The sequence below is a fragment of the Myotis yumanensis genome, unplaced genomic scaffold (assembly GCF_028538775.1).
Source record: "Myotis yumanensis isolate MYYU_CA2020_CCGP unplaced genomic scaffold, mMyoYum1.0.hap1 SCAF_2, whole genome shotgun sequence".
Taxonomy (NCBI): Eukaryota; Metazoa; Chordata; class Mammalia; order Chiroptera; family Vespertilionidae; genus Myotis; species Myotis yumanensis.
The window spans coordinates 48,267,290-48,294,805 of NW_027223753.1; the positions used below are offsets into that span (position 1 = coordinate 48,267,290).

Genomic DNA, 27,516 nt, shown 5'->3' on the forward strand with positions numbered 1-27,516 from the left:
TCACAGGCCAGACACTTGATAAAATGGCCCATTTCAACTAATGGTGGAGAGAAAAGAAAGTAATTTAACTTAATTAACAGATCATCTTACACGTAAATATTTATCACTTAATCCCCTATTTTCTACCATTTAAATAGCTGAATGTATCCAGGGATCAAAAGTCAGCCAAAAAATATTCAACTCTAGAATTAAATCTAAATATTGAACTTGTGTTTTATGACAACAAAAAAACTTTCCTAACTTGAGTGTGTGTTTTAATGCAATTTTAAACAAGGAAATGACTTATAGATTCTTAAGTAGTTTGTGTGGTGTGGCCTTTTTTCTCCTCACAGTGAATTTTCCTTAAAGATGGTGCTAGAGATGGAAGTCCTTAGCTTGGAGTAGTTTGGATAGCAGCAGAAAATAGGGTCTGATTTAAAACTTTCCCAATACCTGGTTTCTTGTCCTGGCTCAGGTAGAGGACAGGAGGCTAGGCAGTCCACAGCACATCAGAAGCTTGATAGTCTCAGGTCATTAATTTTGTAATAACCAAGATGCAAAGTCTATAAACTTATGGCCTTATATACTACCTCTTTGAATCAGACGGAATTAAAAAGTGCCCAAGTGTCTTTTTACTGATCAGCACATCCCAAAAGGAGAAGCTGCGATTGAATAGGTTGATGATCCTGAGGTACCTGCCTATGGAAAAGCCCTATCTCTGGTTCAGCCTGGCCTCAGCTGAGGCTGTAGAGTACCCTGCTTTAACCAAGAAATTAAACAGCACACCACTGGCAATCCTCAATAATTGTCTAAGGTTCCAAAACAACACTTTGGCAGGCTTTTTGATGTTGCAGTTTACTTTGGCTTTAGAGTATCTATTGGCTCATTTGCTTGTGTTTTATTTGGGGTTTCTTTTAACAGAGAGAGATAGTCTCTCCTTAAAGATACCGATCTAAAGACAATTTTTGGTTGTTGGTTTGTTTTTAAAATATGTTTTATCAATCAAATATAAGTATTAATAAGTGTGTGGAGTAACATAATGTGAACCACATCTTTTTATATTTTAGGAAAATATATTTGTTCATAGATTTTTGAACGTCTAAATTTGGTAACATTGTCATTCTAATTATAAGATCCAAATTCCATAAGCATCTCAATTTTGGCCAAGAGAAGTCACGTAAGGAAGTTTTAATAGAAATTACTTGGAACCGCTAGTACTGTGTCTTTGCTCAAGTCTGGGAAATATAAACAAAGCTTCCCAAGGGATTAGAGGAGCATCCATATCATGAATGTGCATCCCTCCTTATCAAGAAATGCTTATGAATATGAAAGTGCATTAAAATAAACTTTAAGGGAAAACTTAAAAAAAAATAAAAGATGACCCCTCACCCAAGAATATGTTTTTATTGATTTTAGAAAGAGAGGAAATGAGAGGGAGAGAAAGAAACATCTATCGGTTACCTCCCATACGCATCCCAACTGGGATTGAACCTGCAACCTGAGTATGTGCCCTGACGGGAATTGAACACATGACCTTTCGGTGTACGGGAGGATGCTCCAACCGAGTTACACCGGCCAGGGCAAGGATAGCTATGTGGGTTTTCTATTTGTTTGTTTTTAAAGGACAATGTTTAGTTTTTTTAATATTGATTTCAGGGAGCAAGGGAGAGAGAGATAGAAACATCAATGATGAGAGAGAATCATTGATTGGCTGCCTCCTGCACGCCCCCACACTGGGAATTGAGCCTGCCCTGACTGGGAATCGAACATGACCTGGTTCATAGATCGACGCTTAACCACTGAGCCATGCCAGCCGGGCAAGGATAGCTGTGTTTAAAAAATGGAGAAGGTTCGTTTTTATCATTTTTGTACATTAGTCTCAGATATTTTTAGCTAGTGCAACCTGAAAGAATTTTTAAAATTTTCTGCTATGATGATAAAATGACATAGAAATGGTGACATGTTAAATTGCCTTAAGCATAGTGCCCCTGCCCAAATTTTTGTACTCCAAAAAACCTGTCATTCAACATATTTTATTGAATATACTTCTTGCATATTGTTCTTGGGCACTCTGCTTTTACCCACATTTATTATTAATATTAATTATCGTTATCTTTAATTTTCTATTCAGGGAATGTAGAAAAGGAAGAAAGATTCCTATGCCAAAAAAAAAAATTCACTTTTTCTAATTCTTTTAAAGTATTATTTTTTGGCATCTAAATAGTGTGTTTATAGTGCTCAAAACTTTACCATGTCTTATTCATTGCTTTGTTCTTCTAATGCTATTTAGGCAGCCTGGTCACTTAGTAAGGGTTTGAGCCACTGACTGACCAGCTATCTAGTGAACATTGGCTGTGAGTTTCTTTGGAGATAACGTGAGATGCTTCATACTTTCAAATTGAATTTAACTAGAGATAGGAAAGTATTAGACAGTGGTTCTAGCTCACAAGAGTGTCAAAGCTTTTTCTAAAGTTTCACTTTTATAAACAATTTCACTGAAATTTAACCTATGTAAATTGGGTTAATAAAAAAAGTCAAGGTTTCAAAAAGTAATAACTTTTTAAATTCATTCATCTAAGAGTATATCCTTTTGAAGCTGTCAAGTGTTCTTGTGAGATGGGAGGAAGGGAAAGATATTTCCATGACAAGTAGAAAATGTGACTGTTAGATATTTGAGCAGTTTCCTAGAGCATTTTAACAGCAAGATGTTCCCAGAAGAGTGCTGTTAGCTCATTTCACTACAAAATCATCTTGTATTTGGTAATGAAAACAAACAACCCTACAACCATACATTCTTAAGTGTCCTTGCGTCTGAGTAGCATCTCTATCCTCTGCACACACAGCCTCCCCCACACTCATCCCCTGGCTGCTCTGTGCTTCTCTCTACTGCTTTTACTCCCATCACGCCTTCGGGAATGTCACCTCTTCGCAGCACCCTTCTCTGCATTCTAGGGCTCTCTGCCAAAATCGCCCACCTGTTTCCTTAACTGAATCCCTGCTCTTTCCAGGGACCATCCCTTCCCTGCAGCACTCTCCCTGGAAAGTTCTTCTGTTCTGTGGGTCTGGCCCCTCGGCCTCTTAGACTTCTTACCTACCCTAAGTACCAGATAGGGAAATTGCAGACATCAAGCTTAGAAGAAAATACCAGCTTTTCCAGGACTGTGATTGCAGATACATTGTGCTGAGGCTATAATTCAGAGGCAGAAAGCTAATTTCAGAGGCAATGCGTGCACATGCACACACACCTACACACACACACACATTTTTCCTCCCTCCTCCTATACATATATGTTCCATATCATTTTCTCTATATGTATGTATATGTGTGTATGTGTATGTGTGTGTGTACTTAGCACAAACTGATTGGTGATTCTCTATTGCTAATACCTAGGATAATACCCAGTATACCTTAGGTTAACATTTAACATTACATAAGTATTTATATTAGTACTCTAACATAGCAACATTTTAATATTTTCAAAGCATAGGTTTAAATGTCACTCGTATTTCTTTCTTTAGAAGCTATTCCTAATTTTTAGAACAGGTTAGGTATCCCTGTTGGGTGCCTCCAAAGCACCCTGTTTTCTGAATTATAACATTATCTAAACATTATTATAACTGCTTGTTTAATGTCTGGCTTCCATGCTCCATGGAGACAGGAACATATCTGTTTTGTTCACCAGTGTAGCTAAAATATCTTACATATTACCATGCACATAGTAGGCACTCAATAAACACTTGCTGATTAAATGAATACAGTCATAGCAATATCTGTCTTCATAGCAATATTTATCAAGGTCTTATCTTATGAATTTATTAATTGTTTTTCTTATCAGATATGTATCAATTGCAGAATTAGTAAAAACCTTATCACTTTGTGGAAATTAATGAAATATTAGTGGAAAACCTTAACATTTTGCTGTGCAGCCACCATAGTCAATTTCCTTCTCTGGAAATTGGAATATTGGCGACACCTATTTCACAGGTTGTAGTCAAGGGGAAATAGTTAAGTACTGAGGTCAGTGCATGCAAAGTGCCCAATAACGACCAGCTAGGACCTCTATGGTCCAACTTCACACATCCCCTGCTTGTAGCATGGCTGTGTTTCATTTAGGTCTTGCCAGCTTTGGAAAAGGTTGGATTTTAGCATTCTAGTCTTCTTCCACATAAAACATCTGGCAACTTGATCTGTGAGTTGCGATACGGCCTCCCTGCCTTCCTCAGAGACACTGAGCAGTCTTGTCTTTGCTGCTTATGGCTCAGGAGAATCATTTGGGAGCAGAATGCCTCCTCCCTGCTGTACAGCCCCCCTTCTGCCTCCACCAGAGCCTGTCATTAAAGTTGACTTGTTGAGACTAAAGATTTGCCATGTGATACACTCCTGGGGGCGGGGAAGGGGCGGCGGTGGTGGTGATGCTGTGTTAATGCTGATGGGAGATGTAGAAGAAAATGTTACCAACTGTTTTATTAAAGGACTTATAAATCATGGCATTTCAGCAGATTTGACAAACTTCCTGAGAAAAGAATGATGAGCCAAGCATCACCAGGGGGGACTGTTTTACCTTTGTGTGGTTGTTAACCATCGTCACACAATAGCTTTTTATTGTGTCTTCTAAGAAGAGCTGTCAGCGATTGAGGCTGTCCATCTCACTATATTCTTGGCTCTTATTTCCCCCTTCAGAGATGAGAACTGATATAATGAATGAAGCAATGATTCAAACAGGTGATGTCAAGGCTCAGGAGAATTTCCCATTTCTAAGCCCTTTTAATGTGTGTAGAATGAATTATTAAATCAATACCATCTATACTAATAAAAGGGCAATATGCTAATTAGACCGGGAGACCTTCTGGATGTCCTTTCGGACAAAGCCATGGTGGCGGGGCCAAGGCAGAGGCGGTTAGGGTCAATCAGGCTGGTGGGGGGGGGCAGTTTTGGGTGATCAGGCCAGGTCAGTTGGGGGCAATCAAGCTGGCAGGGCGGGGTAGTTGTGGGTGAGCAGTCCGGGGGGGGGGGGGGGGGGGGAGCAGTTGTGGGTGAGCAGGCCAGTGGGGGGAGGGGGCAGTTGGGGGTGAGCAGGCTGGCGGTGGGGGCAGTCAGAAGGGGGGAGCAGTTGGGGTTGATCAGGCCAGCAGGCAGAGTTGTTAGGGGCAATCAGGCAGGCAGGCAGGCAGGTGAGCAGTTAGGAGCCAGCTGTCCCGGATTGCAAGAGGGATGTCCGAGGGATCCCAGATTGGAGAGGGTGCAAGCCGGGCTGAGGGACACACCCCCAGTCCCTGTGCACGAATTTCATGCACCGGGCCACTAGTATATATATACACCCCTAAGATATTTTAGTCAGTTACTTGTAAAAGCCTTTATAAACTATACTATACAAATATAATCATTTTCTAAAATAGTAATTATCATTAATAAATATTTAGTATGTGCTAAGAATTCTATAATCATCGCTTCATTTATTAGATCAAAGATTGATTTGGGGTCATTAAAACATGGCATTTAAGATAAAGTATTAAGTCATTGCAAAAAAAAAAGATAAGTCATTGCTCTTAAGATTTTAATCCTTTTATGTCTTTGACTATTTTGCAACATGTGTGTGGTAATAATTTCTGCTGGAACATGGGCTTTCAGCAGACAGGTTTGCACAGACTTCTTCCTCCTCTGCTGGCTCTGCTGTCCTGTCCCCTAGACATAGTATACCTGGCTTTGGGGCTTGATTTCCTATCAGTCACACAGATAGGGGGTGCTGTTTACCATAGGGCAGCGGTTCTCAACCTGTGGGTCGCGACCCCTTTGGCGGTCGAACGACCCTTTCACAGGGGTCGCCTAAGACCATCCTGCATATCAGATATTTACATTACGATTCATAACAGTAGCAACATTACAGTTATGAAGTAGCAACTAAAATAATTTTATGGTTGGGTCACAACATGAGGAACTGTATTTAAAGGGCCAGAAGGTTGAGAACCACTACCATAGGGTTTCTCAATTTCATAAGCAGCTTAACTACAGCATGGGTTCCCCCAAGATCTGATTTACAGGCTTGAAATACGCCTATGAAAAACCACCAAGGGTTATTCTGGAGAAGTGCCACAAGGAGCAAGACTGATGTTTATTTTTTCAAGGGTGTTTTGGTGACTTACAAGAGTTGCAATTATCACTGGAAAGGGTGAGTCTAGGAAGAGGGAAATGAGTATTTAATGTTAGATTTTTGCCTTTTTTCAACTCTGTTCACAGCCCATTCCTCATGAAACTGGTAGCTCAAATAGCAAGTTTTCAGCAGTCAGACGGTTACAGGCAGCATTGTTATGCCTCTCCATTCATAAATCTCAGCCCTGAGGGGAATACTTGCAATAGTGTTCAAAATTGTGGCATCCCCTTTTTAACTGTAAGAATAGGAATCATTCAAGAAGTATAGAAGAAATCTCTAGTTATAATAGTTTTGTTACAATATCAAAGGATGCATGCTCATTATAAAAACAATTTAGAAAAACAGAAAAGTTTAAAGAAAATGAGATAATCTATCATCTACTAACCATAAAACCACAGCTATTATTTAGGTGTATTTCATTTCTAAGATTTTTTATATGTATGTGACTGTGTGTTATATTTTCATACAGCATAGAATTATGTATCCTTTTAACATATGGTAATGTCCCCCATGCCATTAAGACATATTTTAAAATAGCCCATAGTTTGCTTTGTCCTAATTATGCCATTGACTTAAGCACATTACTTTTTAAAATTTAAACAGTATGGGAAAGTATAGATAAACACAGATAAAGAGGGAAATCTTGCCATCTGGATCGTGAGGGCATTTTGCTAAGTGACGTTAGCCTGAAGGAGAAAGACAGATACTACATGGTATCGCTTATTTGGAGTCATTAAAAAAAAAGCAACCTCATCGAAATGGAGAGTAGAAAAATGGCTTCCAGTGGCTGGGGGAGGTGGGGAAATAGGAAGAGGTTGGTAAAAGGGTAGACTTTCAAGTGTAAGATGAATAAGGTCTGAGGAGCTAATGTAAACTTGGTGACTATAGTTGACAATACTATATTGTACAATTGAAATTTGCTAAGAGAACGGAACTTAAATGTTCTCACACAAAAAAAATATGTGAGGTGTTAGATGTGTTACTTAACTAAATGGGAGGAACCCTTTCACAATGTTTATGTAAATCAAATCATCATTCATACACACTTTAAATATCTTACATTTTATTTCTCAATTATACCTCAATAAAGCTGAAGGGGGGGGGGGGATCCTGGAAAATAAATAAATAAATAAATAAATAAATAAATAAATAAATAAATAAATCCCTGAAAGCACAATGTTGAGACATTAGTAGAGATAACATTTTTAATGTCTGGTAAAACACACACACACACACACACTGCATTTATTTGAATCCAAGAACTCATGCATTGGAATATGTTCCATCAATTTAGTAACAACTTCTCAGGTGCAAAATAAACTTGATTAAATGTAGAAAAGCATTTTTTTCTCACCAACAATAGTAGACAAAATGCACATCACTATCTTCAGTATAACCATCAGAAATTGAGTCTAAACCTGTATTCAGACTTAAAGATACATCTAGATTACTTCTGGCCATCAGCAGTTATGTTAATATCACAGTAATATTCCACATGTTCATAATCATGACCTTTTTATTCTCTTTGACGCTGATAGTTTAATCTTGAAAGTCACTTAGAAGTTTTTGACAGACACAAGTTTAGCACCTGAGTTACATATCTATAATAATAAAAAGCATAATATGCTAACTAGACCAGACGTCCTTCCGGACGACTTACCAGATGAAGCAAGGGCTGCAAGGGAAGCCCTGGTCCCGGGTGCCTGCTGGTGGCCGGAGGGAAGTCCGGGTCCCGGGTGCCAGAGGGAAGCCAGTGCCAGCAGCCAGGGGAAGGAAGGCCTACTCTTGCATGAATTTTGTGCATCGGGACTCTAGTTCTTCTATGATGCATAATTCATTCATAACCTATTTGTCTTATCTTTCAAAATGCTGTGGTTTAGATTTCAAACAATGTGGCGTTTTCTTCTGCCTCATGTTGCATGTGACAGTTTTTCTTCTATGTACAAATAACTTCTTTACTCACTTGTACATAATACTCTATTACTGCATCAGATGGAATCTTAAAAGACACTTTTGAAGGGAAATAGGGGTCCAAATGTAAATTGAAATTCAATCACATGACAGGCTATCAATTCAAGTACTTCAACTCAACTGAGGAGACCATGAGATGAGCTGATTACGCTACCCATGGTTACACTCCCATGAGTACAGGCAGAGCCAACAGTGGAATCTGCTCTGTTAACAGCTGCCAACTTTCTTTTGACATTGATTACAAGATGCATCTCAACCCATTGTACGCCATAAGTATCTATAGAAATGTTCAGAAATGTTCAAATGTTCTCAAAAGTATGTTTCTTATAATACAGGAAATAGGTTATGTACAATTTTATGTAAATAGAATATATAATCTGCTCGTAACTGTCAATAGTAGCTATTTAAATTTACTACATTTGTGTATACATGTGTGCACATATACATATGCATCTATATAATGTATACATATACATATGCATTATATAATCATGTTAATGGTCCCATAGTATCATATTTTATGAATGTACTTATCTTTTATTAATGGATATTTGGGTTTTTATCCTTTATTTTTTTGCTCTTATGTCAAAGGTACATATCCTCTAGCTGTGTCTGAATTTATCCGAAAGAAATATTGTTAAAAATGGAATTGCTATGTTAAAGGAGATGCAGTTTAAATATTACTACATTCTACCAAATGTTTCCTACACAAAGTTCATACCAGGATTATGATTAACAATTTTTCTATGCCCTAATCAACACGGAGTTATTTTATAAGTTTTTTTTTCACCTTTTCCAATCTAATAGGGAAGATGTGATATGTGATTATTTTTAGCTCCATTGTTAATTACTGGGAACTTTTAAATATCTGCATCACATTTCATTCTGTCATGAATCATGATTCATTTCACTTCAGTTGTTAGATATATAAATTGCTTCAAGTTGCCCCACATGCAGTGAACATCTTGCACATAATTCTTTGGCCTTAAGATATTTTCTTAGAATAGATTCTTAAAATTGGAATTTGGGGCTAAAATTATGAAACTTTTAAAAGTTCATGCTACCCATTGCCAAAGCAGTTTTCTAGAAAGATTATACCAATTTTAACTGCCATCACTATATCACCATGCCTACTTCATTATATTCTCACAAGCATGAAGTATTTTTTTCAGATATTTTCTAATCTGAAAAGGTAAAACATTCTCTGTACCTGTTGCATTTCTTTGGTTACATAGCCACCACCTTTCTGAAAGTACACACCAGGCTTTTCACAGAAAAGCATACTCCTCCTGCCCAACATGCTTGGATGGCTATTTCAAAACTTCTAATTCTTCCCATTCCTTAAACAGACTACTTAGATTTTCTCTTGGTGCTCATGTCACTGTCCCCTATAGGCTGTTGTATTCTGGCCTTGCTCCTGTTTGGTTCAAAGCCTAAACCAGGCTTACCCCAGCTTCTCTGATCATATCCCCTGACTAGATTTCCCTCTTTCCTGCCCCAGTTCAGGGACCACCCACGTTGTCCATGGGAGAACAGCTCTGGATTGGCCAAGCTCTCCCGCCTCCCTTTCCTGTACTCTGTTCCTATGTAAGGCCCTTACTAGATATTCTCCCCATATCTTGATTATATCACCCATAACTATGGCACCACAGTTATTCACTCGGTGGAAACTTGAATAAATAGTTTTTAAAATAAACAATTATTCTTCAGTAAACCCAGTGCCTTAGACTTTTTCCAAAAGAGATGAGGTGTACAAGGTCATGAGCATCCATGGCCCTTTTAAACTACGGACCAGTGATTCTCAAACTTTTTTTTTCTGTATCCTCCCTCCCTTCCTCAGGGAGCCTTTTTAGACCTTTCTTTTTCCATAATTGCTCCCCAGTAGGATTTTAATATCACAGATGTTCTGTACATCTGGTTATGTACTGCATGTATATCTGCATGCTTTATATGTAAAAAAGTAAGATTTCTTTTCCCCAAGAATCACTTCTCTTTTTTTCCACTCCCCCTCCCCCAAGAACCACTTTTCACCTCCTTTGGGGTGATACTGCTGCACTGAGAATACCTGCCGTGCATCTAGCTGTACCTTGGAACAAAGTGTACTAAGGTGAATGGGCAAACAATAATACAGGGTAGGGTTTACTAATGCAATTGAAGTTAGATTTGGTTTTCATTCCCAACACATCACTTACTATAGAGCAAGTTACCTTGAGCAAACGGTTTAATTTCACTAGGTTTCAATTTCCTCACTGGTAACATACTAGTATACATAATAATAGTTTGTACCCCGAAGAGATGTTTTGAGAATAGAAGACATAACACATGTAAAGTATTTAGCACAATGGTCATTACAAATAAGTGCTCTACATAAATCAGCAGTTGATATCATTTATACTCTTTGAGTCATGTTCTACCTGGCTCAGCTTCAAACGTCTGATCGAATACATTCTCAGTGCTATCTATACGGGACTGTCTAGGATTTGGTTGTGTGAGTTCTCATACTGAAGACATTGCATTATGGCTTTGTCTTCTCCCTTATGTCTATTTTTAACAATAGTGCTAGTGTTGATGATGTTTGATGTGATGTTGAGGATGAAAACAAAGTATAATTTTTCCATTTTCTGAGTCATACATTATTTTAGAATGTTAATTAGTGCAGTTTGAAGAAAATTCTCTATAAAACATGACAAAAATGTCAGCTGAATATGTTTCTAGACAGAGTGGAATTTGAAAAATAAGAAATATATGCAGCCCAGCTGATGTGGATCAGTGGTTGAGCATCAACCCATAAACCAGGAGGTCAGGATTCGATTTCCAGTCATGGCACACAGGCTGGGATTGTGCGCTCTACCCCCAGTAGGGGGTGTGCAGGAGGCAATGATCAATGATTCTCTCTCATCATTGATGTTTCTCTCTCTCCCTCTTCCTCCCTCTCTGAAATCAATAAGAATATTTTTTAAAAGAAATATATACACATGAAATATAGATATAGATATAGATATAGATATAGATATAGATATAGATTAGATATAGATATATCTCCAGAACAGGTAAGCAGGGACTTAGGAAGAAGAAAACTGAAAATAACTCTATTCCATACCCAGAAATTCAATAGCCTTTATTCTACTTTATGATAACTGACTTTCTTAAGTGTGCCATCCTCCTTTTCATGAATGTGAATGCCTTGCACACCAAAAAACATGTAACAGGTGTAACTCACTCAATGCCATTGTGGGTCAAGATGAAACCTATGTGGCTCCTTGTAAGTTAAGTGGACCTGTATTTGAATCCTGACTCCACCACTTACTGTCTGTGAAAATTTGGGCAAATAACTATCTTCTTTCAGATCTTGTTTTTTGATCTGTAAATATTTAGAAAGCAAACTCCATGAATTCAGTGAAAGTGATGGTGTAAAGTCATTGTCAATTGACAATTAATAAAACTATTAATGCCCGAATAAGAAGGAAAAAGGACACTTCCATCATAGCCACTTCAAAAGAAAATCAGGAAATTGAGAGGCCCTTAGGAAAATTTATAAAACTCTCAATTAACCCTGCAATAATGGCTCACTTGATCATGATTTAAAGCCAAATTTGAACCTAGATTGATGTGTAGAGCTATAATACAATTTTTTATCAGAAAAATATACCCTTCCCCAAAATATCAACACAAATCATTTTTGTTCATTATAAGAATCCATTAATTATTTGTTCATGTGTTAATAAAAATTTTTCACACAAATACAGCTTATGAGAATTTAGAGTCCCAACCAAGCCTTTTATCACTATATCCTTTGAAATTATAGGAACCATTTAAATACATTTGTTTTGGGATAACTTTTTTATAATGACTATTCTTAGATAACAAGGATATCCTATATCATATTTAATCTTCACATCTGTAGAAGATACTATCTCTATTTTACAAAATGGTGAATCTAAACTTCAGAGAGGTTAAGTAATTTGCTCAAGGTCACACAGTAAGTGATAAAGTCAGGATTCAAATTAAACTCAATATTATGTCTTTGTCACTAAATTATACAGAATGTACTCTAACTTATAGAATTGAATATAATTTATTTTTATTCCAACTAACATGAACTGCTTTAAAAAAAAAACACCTAATTTCCACTCTGCTGCTTCATACAATTCCTGAAATTTCTTCTCTCTTCTTTTATGCGTTCTGAGACTTTGTTGCTTACATGTGTTTGTTCCATCTCCGCCACCCTCATTTCTGGATGTAAAGGTCATTTGCCCACCTTGACTACATGCTTCACTTTCATGCAGTGACCAGCAAGGTTGTGAGATGAGGCATCTTTGTTAAACTCAGGACGTAAACATTCACTTATTTGTACTTTTACTCAATTTCTATACCTGAGTATTTTGCTTCCTTTTCTCCTTTTATTTAAAAAAAACTCATTCTTTTTTAAAATATGTTTTTATTGTTTTGTTTTGTTTTGTTTTACAGATAGAGGAAGGGAGAGGGAGAGGGAGAGGGGGAGAGAGATGGAAACATCAATGAGAGAGAAATATTGATTGGCTGCTTCCTGCATGCCCCCTACTGGGGATCAAGTCTGCAACCCAGGCATGTGCCTTCACTGGGAATTGAACCAGTGACCTCTTGGTTTCTGGGTCAACACTCAACCACTGAGTCACACCAGTGGGGCTCCTTTTGTGGAGGGAGGTGTATCTTTCTCTTTTAAAATTTCTCTCCATTCCCTTTTTTCCTTTAGTATTGTATATACACAGTCTATACTCCATATTCCACAAATCAAGGACCTTATCTTTTAAATATTTCATACTATTATGAGATTTTTTTTTTTACCTTAAGGTGTGTGGTATGTGTGTAATTTTGCTTGGTGATGAGAGTCACAGAAAACTGCCTTTCAGAAAATAATCCTCACACACTGGTGACTCTGTGTGTCTTTCTCCATTTCTCAGAACCCCTAAGGGTACATGAAATTGCTTTCCAGGACCCTGGAGTTGCTATTTTGTCAGAATTCCACAACCTGATGGCAGCAACTCGTCCTTCCGGGCTACTACAAATGCGCTATCAGATGCCTAACAAAATTTTGTTCTGACTCTGTGCTCCTAAAACAGAGCAGGCTAGAGCGTGGGATCCAGAGTCAGGCATTCCTGTTTAGAATTTCCATCCCAATTCTGTCCTTAGCTGCTTACTAACTGAGTGGCTATGGGGCAAGGCTACTGAATGATGTGAAACCTGTTTGCTCATCTGTAAAGCAAGGATAATAATGATAATTTAGCCGTGTAGGCATATTACCAGGATTAAGAGATAATATAACTAAAGTTCCCTGAATAATTCTTGGTATACAGTGAAAACTACAGAAGTTTTTGTGGTTGCTACTACTGTTTTTGTTAAAGTCAGGAGACTTAGGATTGATTTTCACCATTGCCACTTACTAGCAGAGTGACCTTGAGCTAGTCGCAGTGGTCTGCAAACTGCGGCTGAGCAAACCGCGGCTCGCAAGCCACATGCGGCTCTTTGGCCCCTTGAGTGTGGCTCTTCCACAAAATACTGGCTCTTCCACAAAATACCGACTTCTGCGCATGGGCCATGAAGTTTCAATCGCACTGTATGTGCGTGCCCGCACGTGGTATTTTGTGGAAGAGCCACACTCAAGGGGCCAAAGAGCCACATGTGGCTCACGAGCCGTGGTTTGCCGACCACGGAGCTAGTGAAATGGAGATCATTGTACTGAATTTGATTATCCCTTCACTGTATAAAGAATATAAAGCCATATTAGTGTTTGATCTTTTATTTTATGGAAGGACTTACATAATAAATACTGTTTCTACCTTGAATTCTTTAAAAATGATCATGGATAGTAATACAAAAAGTTATAGTATTAAATTATTTTCCAACTTTATATACTGCTTTACCGTTTATTTTTACCTAATATTATAGTTCCTTTAATACTTATAGTACTTTAAGCCCCATGAAGATTAGGGCATATCTTATATTTTTCTATGTATCCTTCAGCACCTAGTACAATGTCTAATTATTGCAAGAACTCACACTTGAATGAATCAAAAGACAAACATGCATTCAACAAACATTTACCTCCTGTTGGTCCAAGCATCATATCAAGCAACTTAAACAGATATAATAACCACATATAACAAAGGTCTTATGATAACAGAATTTTAATGATGAAAGAAACCTGACAATTCTAGTTTAGCTTTATGCTCAATGATACCATTTGTGGTATCATTTCCCTTTGTTTCCTACCAAAGTAAAAACTTAACTTCAAAGAACCTACTCTATTTCAACAACCTGAGTAAAGCTTGCCCTGACAAAGTAACAGCAACAAAAACGGCAATAATTATGTCTTTCGAGTACATACCATGCTAAGGACTTCACAAATATCCCATTTGATGTTCACCACAAGCCTCTAGCATAGATATTATTATTATTATTACCTGTTCTATTTTAAAGATGAGGAAACTGAGTCATGGACATTAAGTAGCTGGCTCCTGGTCATCCAGATTGTAAATGGAGGAGCCAGGATTCAGAGCTAAATCTGTATGACCAGAGCCCAAGCTTCCTTTTGCTCCATCACAGAACAGTGCCCCCATCCGGCTTATTTGGCAATTAATCTTGGGTGAAAAAAACCTAGTGCTATCACTTTATTGTCCTAAGCTTTTGTTTGCTTATGTTAATTATTAAGTTCTTCATATGCTTATGTCTTGTTTCCTGAGAGTTTACATATCTGTGTCCCCACCATTATCTTGCAGGAAGTAGAGGTTCAGTAAATGTTTCACAGATCCCCCTCCCCCAACTTCCAATGAAGAGATACTATTTTCAAGGCAGCTTATTTCCCTGTTAGAAAGTTGTTCCTACTGTTCAAATTTTTTTTTAAGTACCTATAAACAACTTAAAAAATCATAGAATTCTAAAACACGGATAGTATGTATTCTGTTGCCTTTGTTCTATGGTTGAGAAAATCTAAAGTTAATTGAATTGCCCAGAGGCACGAGGCTATTAACTTGCAGATCCATGGCCATGAACTCTGGTCCCTTGAGTCAATGTCTGGTAATATTATTTCAGATATTTGAAAATAGTTGACAGGCTCCTCATAGTCCTCTTAGGTCATGAGGTTTGAATTTTTCATCACCTTAAGTATTCTTCTGGTTTTAAACCAGTTTTCTAATGATAATATTAACAGACTCTCTTAAGGTACTGCAGGGGAACAGAAGCATTCATTTATTACTAATAGCATTTTAATTAAGTATAATCTTTATGCAAACTAATCTGTCATTATTAGTAAAAAATGTATTTGCCTTATAGTTTGGTCATCCCACTTTGTAGCAATAAACTGTATCTTAAGGAAATAGTTAAAAAGGAAAAAGAAGAACAATTTACTTTAAAATGGATTTAGAATAATTGCTACTTAGAAATGGCTCAACATTTGTAGAATATGTGTAGATTAATATATACTTGTCATTGAATATTGTGATTCATCTAATTCTCAATTCACTTGATAAGACTATTATCCACCCAGTTTCACTGTTTTTATTCACAAGAATATCATGGGAGACTATTGAAGACTATGCAGAACTGAAAAATATTATACATGATATTCTCTTCATCTACTAATATCGGCACTTCTCACCAATTTTTATCTTTTTCTTTCTAAGAGGTCGCCTTGCCTGCATTATTGTCTCCCTCACTAAATTCTCTACCACACTATAGCTAGAGTGATCTCAACTCAAGCCCTCTTTTAACTGTCCTATTTCAAATGCTTCAAAACCCTCCCATCTTCCATAGAGGGTATTCTTAACTTTAGTTCCAGGACTCCCAAGAACTTTAAGAATTTTATAATTCTGTTCCAAATTTTATAATTCTGATGCTCTGAAAAGCATCATAGATTTGTATTAGATTATCAAAAAGTAACTATGATTTTAATGCCTATAAATCACATATAAAATAAAGACAAATTTTCCTAAATAGTTATATAAACCTCTTCATGACCTAATTCCTAACCCCCTAAGCCTCATCTCCTTCTTTGTCTCAGCCTTCAATAACCACCACATTCATATATATATATGAATATATATATGAATTCTTATATATATAAGAGCTTTGCTCATACCATTCCCAAAGCATTTATTAAATTGCTCTAATAATTTGATTGAAGGTCTATCCCTTCACAAAACTCCAAGCTACAATTCATATATATATGAATATATATATGCACATACACACAATAATAATAATAATAATAATAATGTCACACTTCCTGTGGTTTCTCAAAATATCATGTGAACTGAGCAAACATATGTCCACCTATGTACATGCTGGACCATCTTCCTTCTCCCCATCCTGAGATCCCAGTCATCCTCAAGCCTCAGCCACCTTATCACCTTCTCAATGAAACCTTCCCTGACGTGTCCAAGCATGAAGTACTTTCATAGAGCTTTGCTTGTACATTCCCAAAGCATTTATTAAATTGCTCTAATAATTTGATTGAAGGTCTATCCCTTCACAAAACTCCAAGCTACAATCATAAGGTGGCTATGATCCTGACATACTGGTGAGAATCCAGTCCCCTTGCCAAGTTTAACCAACAGTTAGGGAGACCATGCTACTTCAGGAGAATAACCTAGGATTCATTCAATAAGTATTTGAACTAATGCATGAACAAATAAACTGAGCAACACTATTACAAAATAATGGTCTTTGTTTACATGTGCTTCCTTTATTTATAGATGTGCATAAACTTTACCTTTTTGAGACTCAGCAATGGATAATTTATTTACTAAAAGGTGAATGTAATTTGGGCTCTGTTTTACAGAATAGGGAGGTCTCATAAAAGAAGTTCATGTCATACTTTCTTCTCTCTAAATGTTTACAGTCTTGTGGGCAGCAACGACTTAGACATGTATAAGACTCACTGTTGGTACTTTAATTGTTTACTTGCCCTCAAATGATGCTATAATTTCCTACTTAGTCTGCAAAATGATATACCCCTCAGAGCCTAAACTTTGCACTTAAACATATCTGAGTACCAATCTTAAATATTCTGTGTACCAGCAGTGCAAGACTGACCCAAACTCTGAGTCTTGGCTGTATCAACTAAAAAATGAAGGTAATGCTTCCTTCATATGTTTACAAAGATAATATATGTACCACACCTGCCAAGTACGCAGCAAGTAATGGTGATGGTAGTGAATGGTATTGATGGTGTTAATGCTGATTAATGTTAGCACATTGAACTGCAACTCCTTGAAGACAAGGATTATCTTTCATTTATATTTGAATTCCCAACACCATAGTACCTGATACATAGCAGAGAGTAAGCAGATGTTTCTTACTAGTATAATTAGTTGCCAACTACTAGATATTAACAACTAAGGAAAATAGAAAAAGAAGAGACTAGCGTGAACTAGAATTATCAAGGGAAACTTTATTGAGGACAGAGATATACAAAGGGTATATTTTTTTCATTGCCAGAGAACAAAACAGAAGTGACTGAGTTACTGAAGATAAAAGAAGCATAAATAACATGCAATGTGTGATGGGGCAGAGAAGAGTAAATGTCTTCCTTTGAAGCATTAGCAGGGGACATAATTAAATACTTTGTAATTACTAACACTTTACTGTTCAGCACCAGGCCTACATATTAATAACAAAGATAATAATCCCAAGCCTTGCTCCCTTTGGGAGCCTCATGTTATATCAAAACCATATAAGAAAATGTCTCATTTAAACAAACTGTATGGCATAATAAGAAAAACATGAGCTTTATAGGGCGGCAAATCTAGGTTTGGATTTTAATTTTGCCATTCAACTAACTTTATTGTCTTGGGCAAGTCACTTACCTCTGTGAGCTTCAGTTTTCTCTTCTGTAAAATAGGAATAATAATGTTTGTCCCACAGGGCCGATGTGGGGTTGCATGATATTCTTGTAAGGTATCCAGTGCAGTGCCTGGTGTGTAGCAGGTGTTCAATAAACATGCGTATTGCTGTTATTTTTAACTAGAGGCCTGGTGCACAAATTCGTGCAGGGGGATGGGGACATCCGGCCAGCCCGCCAAAATAGGGACTGATCGGGCCAGGCCAGTGGGCAGGGGGAGGGGGGTGATAGGGGGAGGAGACGTGGGAGGTTGGCCAGCCCCACTCCTGATTGGGGGTGGGGGGGAATCGGGTGGGGCCGGCCAGGGGGAGGGGCCATGGGCAGTTGGCCAGCTGGCCCTGCCCCCTGGTCATACTCCCATTGAACTCCTAGTCGAGGGGACAATTTGCATATTAACCTTTTATTATATAGGATAGTATGAATTGATGCATTTATGTGTTTGTTCCAAGCCAAGGGGTATATTTTGGTTGTCCATTTTTTGGACATGTAAGCTTGAGCCTACTTGATCTGAGAATAATTGGGAAATAATCCCAGAATTTTTAAAATGGAAATAATCCAGAAAAGGACAAAGTGTAGCATTGTACTCTGTGACTGTTTGTGTCTTTAACGTGAAGAAATGCTAAAAGTGTTATGGGCAATTATGTAGGGTGAATGCTCAAATAGGAAGCTAATAATTTCCTTTATTAACTACCTGCTGTACAAACTGTCATGCAAATACTGCCTTGTGCTTTATGCAAAACATTGAAACACCTAGGACTTTATTCTTCTGCTTGGATTTTTTTTTGTAGTAAAATACATACTGAATTAATTTCAAGTGTGTTTGTCTGTAAACCAGCCAAATATTTCTATTTAAATATTTGAGCTCTATGTTGAATATACAGAGTTATAGTTCTTAGCACATTACCTTTTTTTCAGAAGTAGATTGCATTCTTAAATCCTTTCATATAGTTCCACATATACTAAAATGTCTTTTATGCCCATATTAATGAAAATTTTTCATTTTATACAGGTTCCTCCAGGGGACCCAGCCCTCTAACCATGGGGGCCCAGGACACCCTCCCTGTCGCAGCAGCATTTACAGAAACGGTCAACGCCTACTTCAAAGGAGCAGATCCCAGCAAGTAAGCCTGAGACTTAGTCCCCTGTATTCTCCACACTCTGTCTTATTCGGTGGAGGCTACCTGACGTACACCTACTTAATTCCTTGTCCTAGAACCAAAAGAAGTCCAGCAAACATGAACAAGTGGTATACCTAGAATGGAAAAGAAGATTTAATTAGGGATATTAATTCACTGATTTTTTTTTTTAAGAATGTACCAAAAGACCCAGTAATCGAATATCTTACCATCCAGAAATCTCTGGTTTAGTGTTGGTTCCGAGTAACAGAATACTAAAACTCAACTCTGTCAGCAATGAGAAAATCTATTATGTCACAAAAGTAAATGTCCAGATCATGTCGTCTGTTGCCCTCATCTTTCCTGGACAGGAATTGCCTGCATGCAAACTAAAACAATGGTGCATTGGAATGAGAATGTGGGGGAAAGAACTTCCCATAACACCCGGATAAATAAGAGGGCAAGTTATATGTGACCCTTACTCTGAGTCAGGAAAAACTGGCCAGAAATAAATAAGTAAATAAATTGTAATCACAGCAAAATAAAACTTCTAGGGAAAAATATACTACTATTTACAAGAACCTTATTTCACTTATATCAGTACATATTGATAAGGGACTTGACCAGAATGTATATGTAACATAACTAAATGTTTTGTCTCTATATAAGGAGTTTCACAAAAAGGATTCAGGAAGTCTGTGGATTTCCTGAGATTATATTACTTAACTTACATGTGTGTGCATATATGCATTTGTCCGTAGAGGGAGTCTACAACATTAATCACTTTCACAAAGGGGTTCATGAACCACACACACACAAAGTTAAGAGTGATCATTGTTCTACACTAAAAACTAAACACTTAAGTCAAACTAGGTTTCACTTGTGTCACTAGTAGAATTCAGGTCTGAATTTGATGGATAAACAAAGGGCAAACCTAAGTGAGGGAAATATTGCTGAGAAAACCTTAGTATCTATGGAAATAACAGTGAGAGAAAAAAATCAATGTACATATAGAACAATAGGCTATTTTATAAAAATTTTTAAAACAGTGATAATTAATAATTAGAACTTTGCTTCCCACATGTATTTTAAGTGGGAATCTGTATGACTAATCATGAATTCTCTTTACACTTCAGAAACACTGGTTTTTATAAGTCTAGGTGTAACAATATTACGCTGGGAAAGTAATATAATTAGTAACTCCACCTTTTGGTGTCCTACCCAACCTCTGGGATCTATCAACCACTCTAAGTGTCATGTCTTTTTAAATATCTAGGTTTTATTCTAAGCCCAGAGTATTGTAGAGAAGCAAACACTGTGGCCTGCGGTATCTTGGTCCATTTGGGCTGCTAAAACAGAATTCCATAGAGTAGGTAGTTTATTTCTCATAGTTCTGGAGGCTAGGAAGTCAAAGGTCAAGAAGCTGGCAGATTTGAGTGTCCAGTGAGATCTGGCTTCCAGATTCATAGACAGCCTTTTCCCATGTGACCTCACATTGTGGCAGGGACAAGGGAGATCTGTGGGATCTCTTTCTTTCATAAGAGCACTAACCTCGTTTATGAGGGCTCTACCCTCATGGCCTAGTCACCTCCCAAAGGACCACCTCCAAATGCCATCACATTGGGGATTAGATTTCAGTCTATAGCACTCTGGTTTATCTCAGGTCCTTTCTTTTTTATCTTCAAAGCAGGAAGTTCATTTGCCACATCCTCATATCAATAGAAATTAAAAGCTACCTTATACAGAGGTCTGAGTTTGAACTGTTAGAGCAAGGACATACCCTGAGTTTGTTGTATATATACTACATGGGATAAACCTAGGTTCCATAGACTGAATGTTTACATTCCCCTGCCCCCATGCCCCAATTCATATATTGAAACCCATAAAAGCAGTCAAACCAAATTAATTTTTAGTGCTTTTCCTATGCCTTTGGATATGAACTGAGCCATTGACTTGTGGATGACTGCACATATTGAGCTGTTTTTAATTATACTGCCATAAATAGTTGCAGAATATACTATATATTGGTAGATAGGAGGTACAGAATATTTCATTAAAATTATGAGATCTAAAATTTATGAACAGATCATGAAGTAGTGTTCTTCTAAATTTAATTTCTTCTCCAGGCAGTAAATCATTTGCTGTCCCTGTGTTATTCACTTTCAAGGAAGCAACTCAAGTTCAAAAGTTTGGTCATGGGGTGAGGAAGGAAGGAGGAGGATAAAGCCAAACACAGCACCACATAGGGAATGATGCAGAAAAGAAATGGGGATTTGCTTTTGCCTGTGGTTCCCTCTTACCTGAATCAGAGCCTTCTCCATGTGTTCAGAACGTACATTGGAAACAGAAATCTACTACTTTAATTGTTTTTTACAATCCATTATGATATACAATCCATTCAAATAGAGTTACACTTTTCCCCTGAGTATTCAGAACACCTGTGACAGGTATTCTGCCATCTGAGTCTTTCTCAATAGCTGGTAGGCACAGAACTCCTTGATTTTTGCTGCTGGCTGGGAAAACCATCTCCCATTATTATCTCCTATTTGAACAAGCCTGGTACTAGGGATTAATTCTCTAATACCCTAGAAAAACTTGGGTTTCTCAGCTATATTCAGCCCATCCCTTATCATCATACTTCAGTTATTTATTCAAGTGTGTGTCTCCCTGTTTACCCTGGAGGCTTGAGCAAGGACCACATCTGTCCTGTTTCTCACTGTTCATTCTAGTGCACTACATTATGCTGGGCACATTGAATGGGCACCCTGTGCATCACTGTGAAATGTACTCTGCACTAGGTTCTGTGTCATGCACCTTTGCCTTCCCAGAACCTAAGACATACTACTTGCCTTCAATAGTAGATAAGATATGTGCAAAAAACAACAACATTTTCAAAAAAATATGTACATGTGTCCATGGAAACTAGAAAAAGGAAAATTTAAGAAAGGTTAAATGGAGAGGATATTAAGGAAGGTTTCAGAAGGGCCTGCTTTTGAACTGAGTCTTGAAATATGAAAAGGAGTTGGCCTAGTACCTAAGCCAATGGAAGGGGATTGTAAAGAAGAGAAGCTGCTTATGCACAGAGGTATGTTCGTTTGAAAAGAAGACCATGGGCTTAGTTATCAGGGCAGTGCAGAGAAGTCACATTTAATGAGGATGCATTTCTGCTGACCTCACATAAATCAAATCCACACATTCGCTGGCCAAAACTGGCCGGCGTTTCTGTTGACTGGCTAACATGGTGCTGCCTATGGGAGGACCCAGTTTGTAAGTCACTTGGCCAGTAGACTTTGAACTTTTGCCATTCTTCACAAATGTTTCCTTTGTAAGGATTCACATGATTTCAAAGTGTATTCATAAAGGAAGTTTGCTAATATTTCCATATTGCAGTATTTTAGATTTCCATAACTCACATTCACATGAAATATAGTCACGTTGTATGCTGATAGGAACAATCATTGAAGTTAAACAAAGATTTTCCTTTAGTGAATATTGAGAATATTAATTTTTACATAGAAAGTTTCAGATCAGCTTTGACATTGGATGGGTTATTAAGTCTGCAAAAGTCTGACTCTGACACTTGAGATGTAGTTCAGAAATGTAATGTAAGTGAGGAGACTTGGTGTCCTTATATTGCCTTGTATTGAAGACTCATTGCTCACTGTACACCGTTAGCCCCTTTGAAGGCAGAGGCTGTTTTGCTCACATTTTAATTGCCTTCCCACTCAAAAAAATAAACTTACACAGTTACGAATCAATACATGTTTACTGACTTAAGAAACACCACCTCCTCCCCTCGCTGACTTGTTTTCAAAGAGCAACTTTATCCCCCACCAAGCCACCACTTAGATCTCATTTTGAGCAACCTGGAAAAGAAACTGAGCAGTTTTCCTACCAATTAAAAAGCACTGGAGCCACCGCTGCTAACAACAATATGCTGAATGATGGTACCGTCGAAGTCTAATTTACCGAGTGCTCTAATTATTGTTTTCTCCTAGATTTATCAAATGATATTATGCCTGTTCGCATATTGTAAGACATCAAGGGGAGACTCAGCTTGAGAGGAAGTTCAGGCTAGCACCAGTTTAGTACCATTAAATTAAGCAAGGCTTATGGGTCTAAGAGATAGAGAAGGGAGGCAGCAGAGTGGGCCCCCAAACTCGCGCTCAGCAATATTCTTCAGAAGAGATCGGTGGAGGTGAAAATTCTCATTCAGAGCAGTGCCGAGTTATGTGTGACAGTATCTGAGGGGAGAAGGTAGCCTATGGCAAACCAAGAGAGCTCACCTGCCTTCCACCTGCACCCTAAACCCGGCCTTATGCATACAAGCCTGTAGCACTTCTTCACATAAGCTATTTTGAATGTGGACCCAGGACTGTCTCACCTGAGCCCCGTGGGTCTCGTCAAGCACAGTTACACAGTACACAGGGTGACGATGGGGCAAATAGAGTTTCCTAGACTCAAACATGAGCAACATTTTCAGTTGTTGACCCCAATTTCCCTAGAAAGTATATTCCTGAACTTAAAGTTGTAGAACTGCTACCAGGTTCAGTTGTCCAGAGGTATGGGGAAGTCATAAAAAAGTTCACTCATTTTAAATATTCACTCTTTCCCAAAGAAGAATAATCCTTTTGAGATTTCTGCTTCTGGCCAAGGGCCTGATTTACCCTTCCCCTCGAAAATACCTCAAAAATACCTTGGAAGCACACAAAATATGTGAAACATTGATTTGCAAAGGACAGTTGACCTGGAGAGGGCAGGGGAGCCATGTGATTGCCTAGCTTACCTCTCTAGGTGTCCAGGCCATGGCCCGGGGAGAGCCCTGCAGATTCCCAGCTGTTCATGGGGAAGTGTGTCACTGAGGCACGCTCCACTGCAGAGCTGACTGAGGTGGTGTCAGCAGAAGCTAGTGGCCAGTAGATATTGCCGGCCACTGTGCACTGCAGGAGCTGGCTGTGGAGAAGGTGCATACCTGGCAGGAGCCTGGAGCTGAAGGACCCACTCTCATTGCAGGATCTGGGCACCGGGGCAGCCCAGCTACATGCACGACAGATTCAGATGCTAGGGAAGCCGCTGTGCTACAGGGCACTAGCAAAGCCACATGGGCTGCAATACCCATGCATGGGGGAACCACATGCACTGCAGGCAACTGGCACTAGATAGGCCTTGTATACTGCAGGAGCCCGCCTAACAAGCACACTGGAACCAGGAGGAAAATCCTGTCTCCTGCAGTGTATTTCCAGCGCCCTCTAACGACAAAGATTAACGTGGTGCCTGTTGGCAGAGAAAAAACATAAAGGGCCCATTATAATTTTTTTCAGAGCAGGCAGTAAAAGGTGAATTGGAGCTACATTGATTTTATGCGGAAGTTGACACAGTAATTCTAAATTTCATCTGGAAATGCAAAGGACCTAACTATAGCCAAAACAACTCTGAAAAAGAAGCATAAATTTGGTGGACTAACACGACTTGATGTCTATAATAAACCCATAGTATAAAGACAGAGTGGTGTTGGTGTAAGGACAGACAAAATAGATCAACGGAACAGAATAGAGAATCCAGAAATAGGTCTACACATATAGGGACATCTGGACTTCAACAAACTTGCCACCTGGAGAAATTCAGCGAAGAAAGAACTGTCTTTTCTAAGCAGGTGGTGCTAGAACAATTAGATGTCCATATCCACACACTCAAAGTGAACCTGGGTCGGCCACCACCTTTCTCGCCTTTCAGCCACGGTGACCGTGGGTCAGAGGAATTTGGGGCCATGAAACTGCAAAGCAGAACCAAGTCTTTCAAGAGATTTTATTCCCTCAAAGTTGCTCCCAAAGTGAAAGCCATGACTGCCCCTGCAGGAGTGCCTGCACATCCCCAAGACCTCAACTTTACCAAATTACCAAATAGTTTAGTGATTGCATCTCTGGAAAACTGTGCTCCTGCATCAAGAATGGGTTTGCTCATTAAAGCAGGCGGTGGGTACGAGGACTCTAACAACTGAGGAGCCTCTCATTTGCTTTGTCGTGCATCCAGTCTGACTACAAAAGGAGCACCCATCATCTTTTCAGATAACCCGTGGAATTGAAGCTCTTGGTGGTAAATTAAGTGTGACTTCAACAAGGGAAAACATGGCCTACACTGTGGAAAGCCTGCAGGATGACATGGAAATTCTAATGGAGTTCCTGCTCAGTGTCACCGCAGCACCTGAGTTTTGTCATTGGGAGATGGCTGCCCGTCAGTCCCAGCTGAGGATGGACAACACTGTGGCTCTTCAGAACACACAGGCTAATATCATTGGAAATCTGCATGCTGCAGCCTACCAAAATGCCTTGGCTAACTCCTTGTATTGTCCTGATTATAGGATTGGAAAGGTGACACCAGATGAGTTACATCACTGTGTTCAGAACCATTTTACAAGTGCAAGAATGGCTTTGGTTGGACTTGGTGTGAGTCATCCTGTTCTGAAGCAAGTTGCTGAACATGAGGGGTGGGCTTGGTTTATCAGGTGCAAAGGCCAGATACATGGAGGTGAAATTCGAGAGCAGAATGGAGACAGTCTCGTTCATGCTGCCTTTGTAGCAGAAAGTGCTGCCACAGGAAGTGCAGAAGCAAATGCATTTAGCATTCTCCAGCATGTCCTCAGCACCGGACCACATGTCAAGTGGGGCAGCAATGCCACCAGCCCTCTGTACCAAGCTGTTGCCAAGGGGACTCACCAGCCATTTGATGTTTCTGCTTTTAATACCAGTTACTTGGGTTCTGGACTCTGGGATTTATACTATCTCCCAGGCTGCAGCTACTGGAGATGTTATCAAGGCTGCCTGCAACCAAGTCAAAGCAATTGCTCAAGGAAACCTTTCCAGCCCAGATGTCCAGGCTGCCAAGAACAGGCTGAAAGCTGGGTACCTAATGTCAGTGGAATCTTCTGAAGGCTTCCTGGATGAAGTCGGGTCTCAGGCTCTCGCTGCTGGCTCGTATGTGCCACCATTTACAGGCCCTCAGCAGATTGGCTCAATAGCTGACGCTGATGTCATAAATGCTACCAAGAAGTTTATTTCTGGCCAGAAGGCAATGGCAGCAAGTGGAAATTTGGGGCATACACCTTTTGTTGGTGAGCTGTAAACCTGAAACACATTGTAGGAAAGAGATGGACATGTTCTCAACCCAGAGCAGCAAACACATGAAAGTCCCACATCTATAATGTAATATTTGTCTTGGTTTTCAATGAGGTGAAATATCTTAAAAAGTATAAATGCAGGTAATTGTTTCCTGCTGACCTAAAGTCAATGAAATATTCTAAGTGTTAAAAAAAAAGTGAACCTGGATCCATACCTCACATCTTATACAAAAATTGACTGAAATATATATTATAAAGCTAAATGTAAAAATAAGAAACTTCTAGGAGTAAATATAGGGAAAATTTCTGTTACTTTATTTGGCAAAGATAGGACCCTCAAAGAATAAAGTTATTAGCTACAACCTGTAAAAAATAAATTGACAAGTTAAAACTTATTTTCAAAGGTACTCTTAAGAGAAAGAATAAGAAAACAAGCCACAAATGGAGGGGGGAGGGGAATGAAGGGGGAGTGGAGGAATCTTTGCAAAGCATGTATCTGATAAGTGATTTGTATCCAAAAATGTATAAAGAACTTATAAAAGAACATGAAATTCAAATTAAAAACTTGGCAGAAAATTTGGGCAGATACTTCACCAAAGTAGTTAACTGATAACAAAAAAGCACATGAAAAGATGATTAAGTTCATTGGCCATTAGGGAAATGAAAGTAAAGCCACAGTGAGATGCCATTGATCACTCATTAAAATGGCAGAAATTAAAAAGACAGACCCTAGCCAGTGTCGGTGAGCATGTGTAGAACTGAAACTCATATACAGCTGTATTTTCTATGTTAGAAAACAGTTTGGCAGTTTCTTAAAAGTTGAAGGTGCACCTGCCATGTGATCCAAGTGATTCCACTCCTGTGTATGTATCCAAGAGAAATGAGAGCAGATATCCATTTAGCAACTCACACATATTCATCACAGCTTTATTTGTAATAGGACAAAACTGGAAAGAACTTAAATATTTAAAGATGAATGGATTTTTTTAAAACACTATGGTACATCCATGTGCTACCTAGCAATTATAAGTCATGAACTATTGATGGTCACACCACGTGAATGACACTCAAAATAATTATGCTGAGTGGAAGAAGCCAGACCAAAAAAAATCACATGCTTTCTGATTCAGTTTATATAAAATTCTAGAAAGTGAAAACTAGTGTATAGTGTTGGAAAGCGTATTAGCAACTGCCTAAGGACGAGGAATGGAAGGATGGAGAAGGGCAAGAAAGAGGGATACAGAGATTTATGGGAAAATATGTAGGGATGTTGGATATGTTCATTATCTAGAATGTGTGAGGGTTTCATGG

The 27,516-nt window shown here is 38.5% G+C and overlaps 1 protein-coding gene and 1 pseudogene across 28 annotated transcripts in view; both read left to right on the forward strand.

Moving 5' to 3' along the window:
• Window positions 1-27,516, forward strand: part of SGIP1 (SH3GL interacting endocytic adaptor 1) — a 214,681-nt gene that overhangs the window by 168,011 nt on the left and 19,154 nt on the right. For all 28 annotated transcript variants that reach the window (XM_070405306.1, XM_070405309.1, XM_070405307.1 and 25 more), the window contains one exon: window positions 18,986-19,097. In XM_070405306.1, coding sequence (XP_070261407.1) covers window positions 18,986-19,097 — 112 coding nt within the window. The remainder of the gene's footprint in view (window positions 1-18,985; window positions 19,098-27,516) is intronic.
• Window positions 24,859-26,229, forward strand: LOC139001829 (cytochrome b-c1 complex subunit 2, mitochondrial pseudogene; annotated as a pseudogene).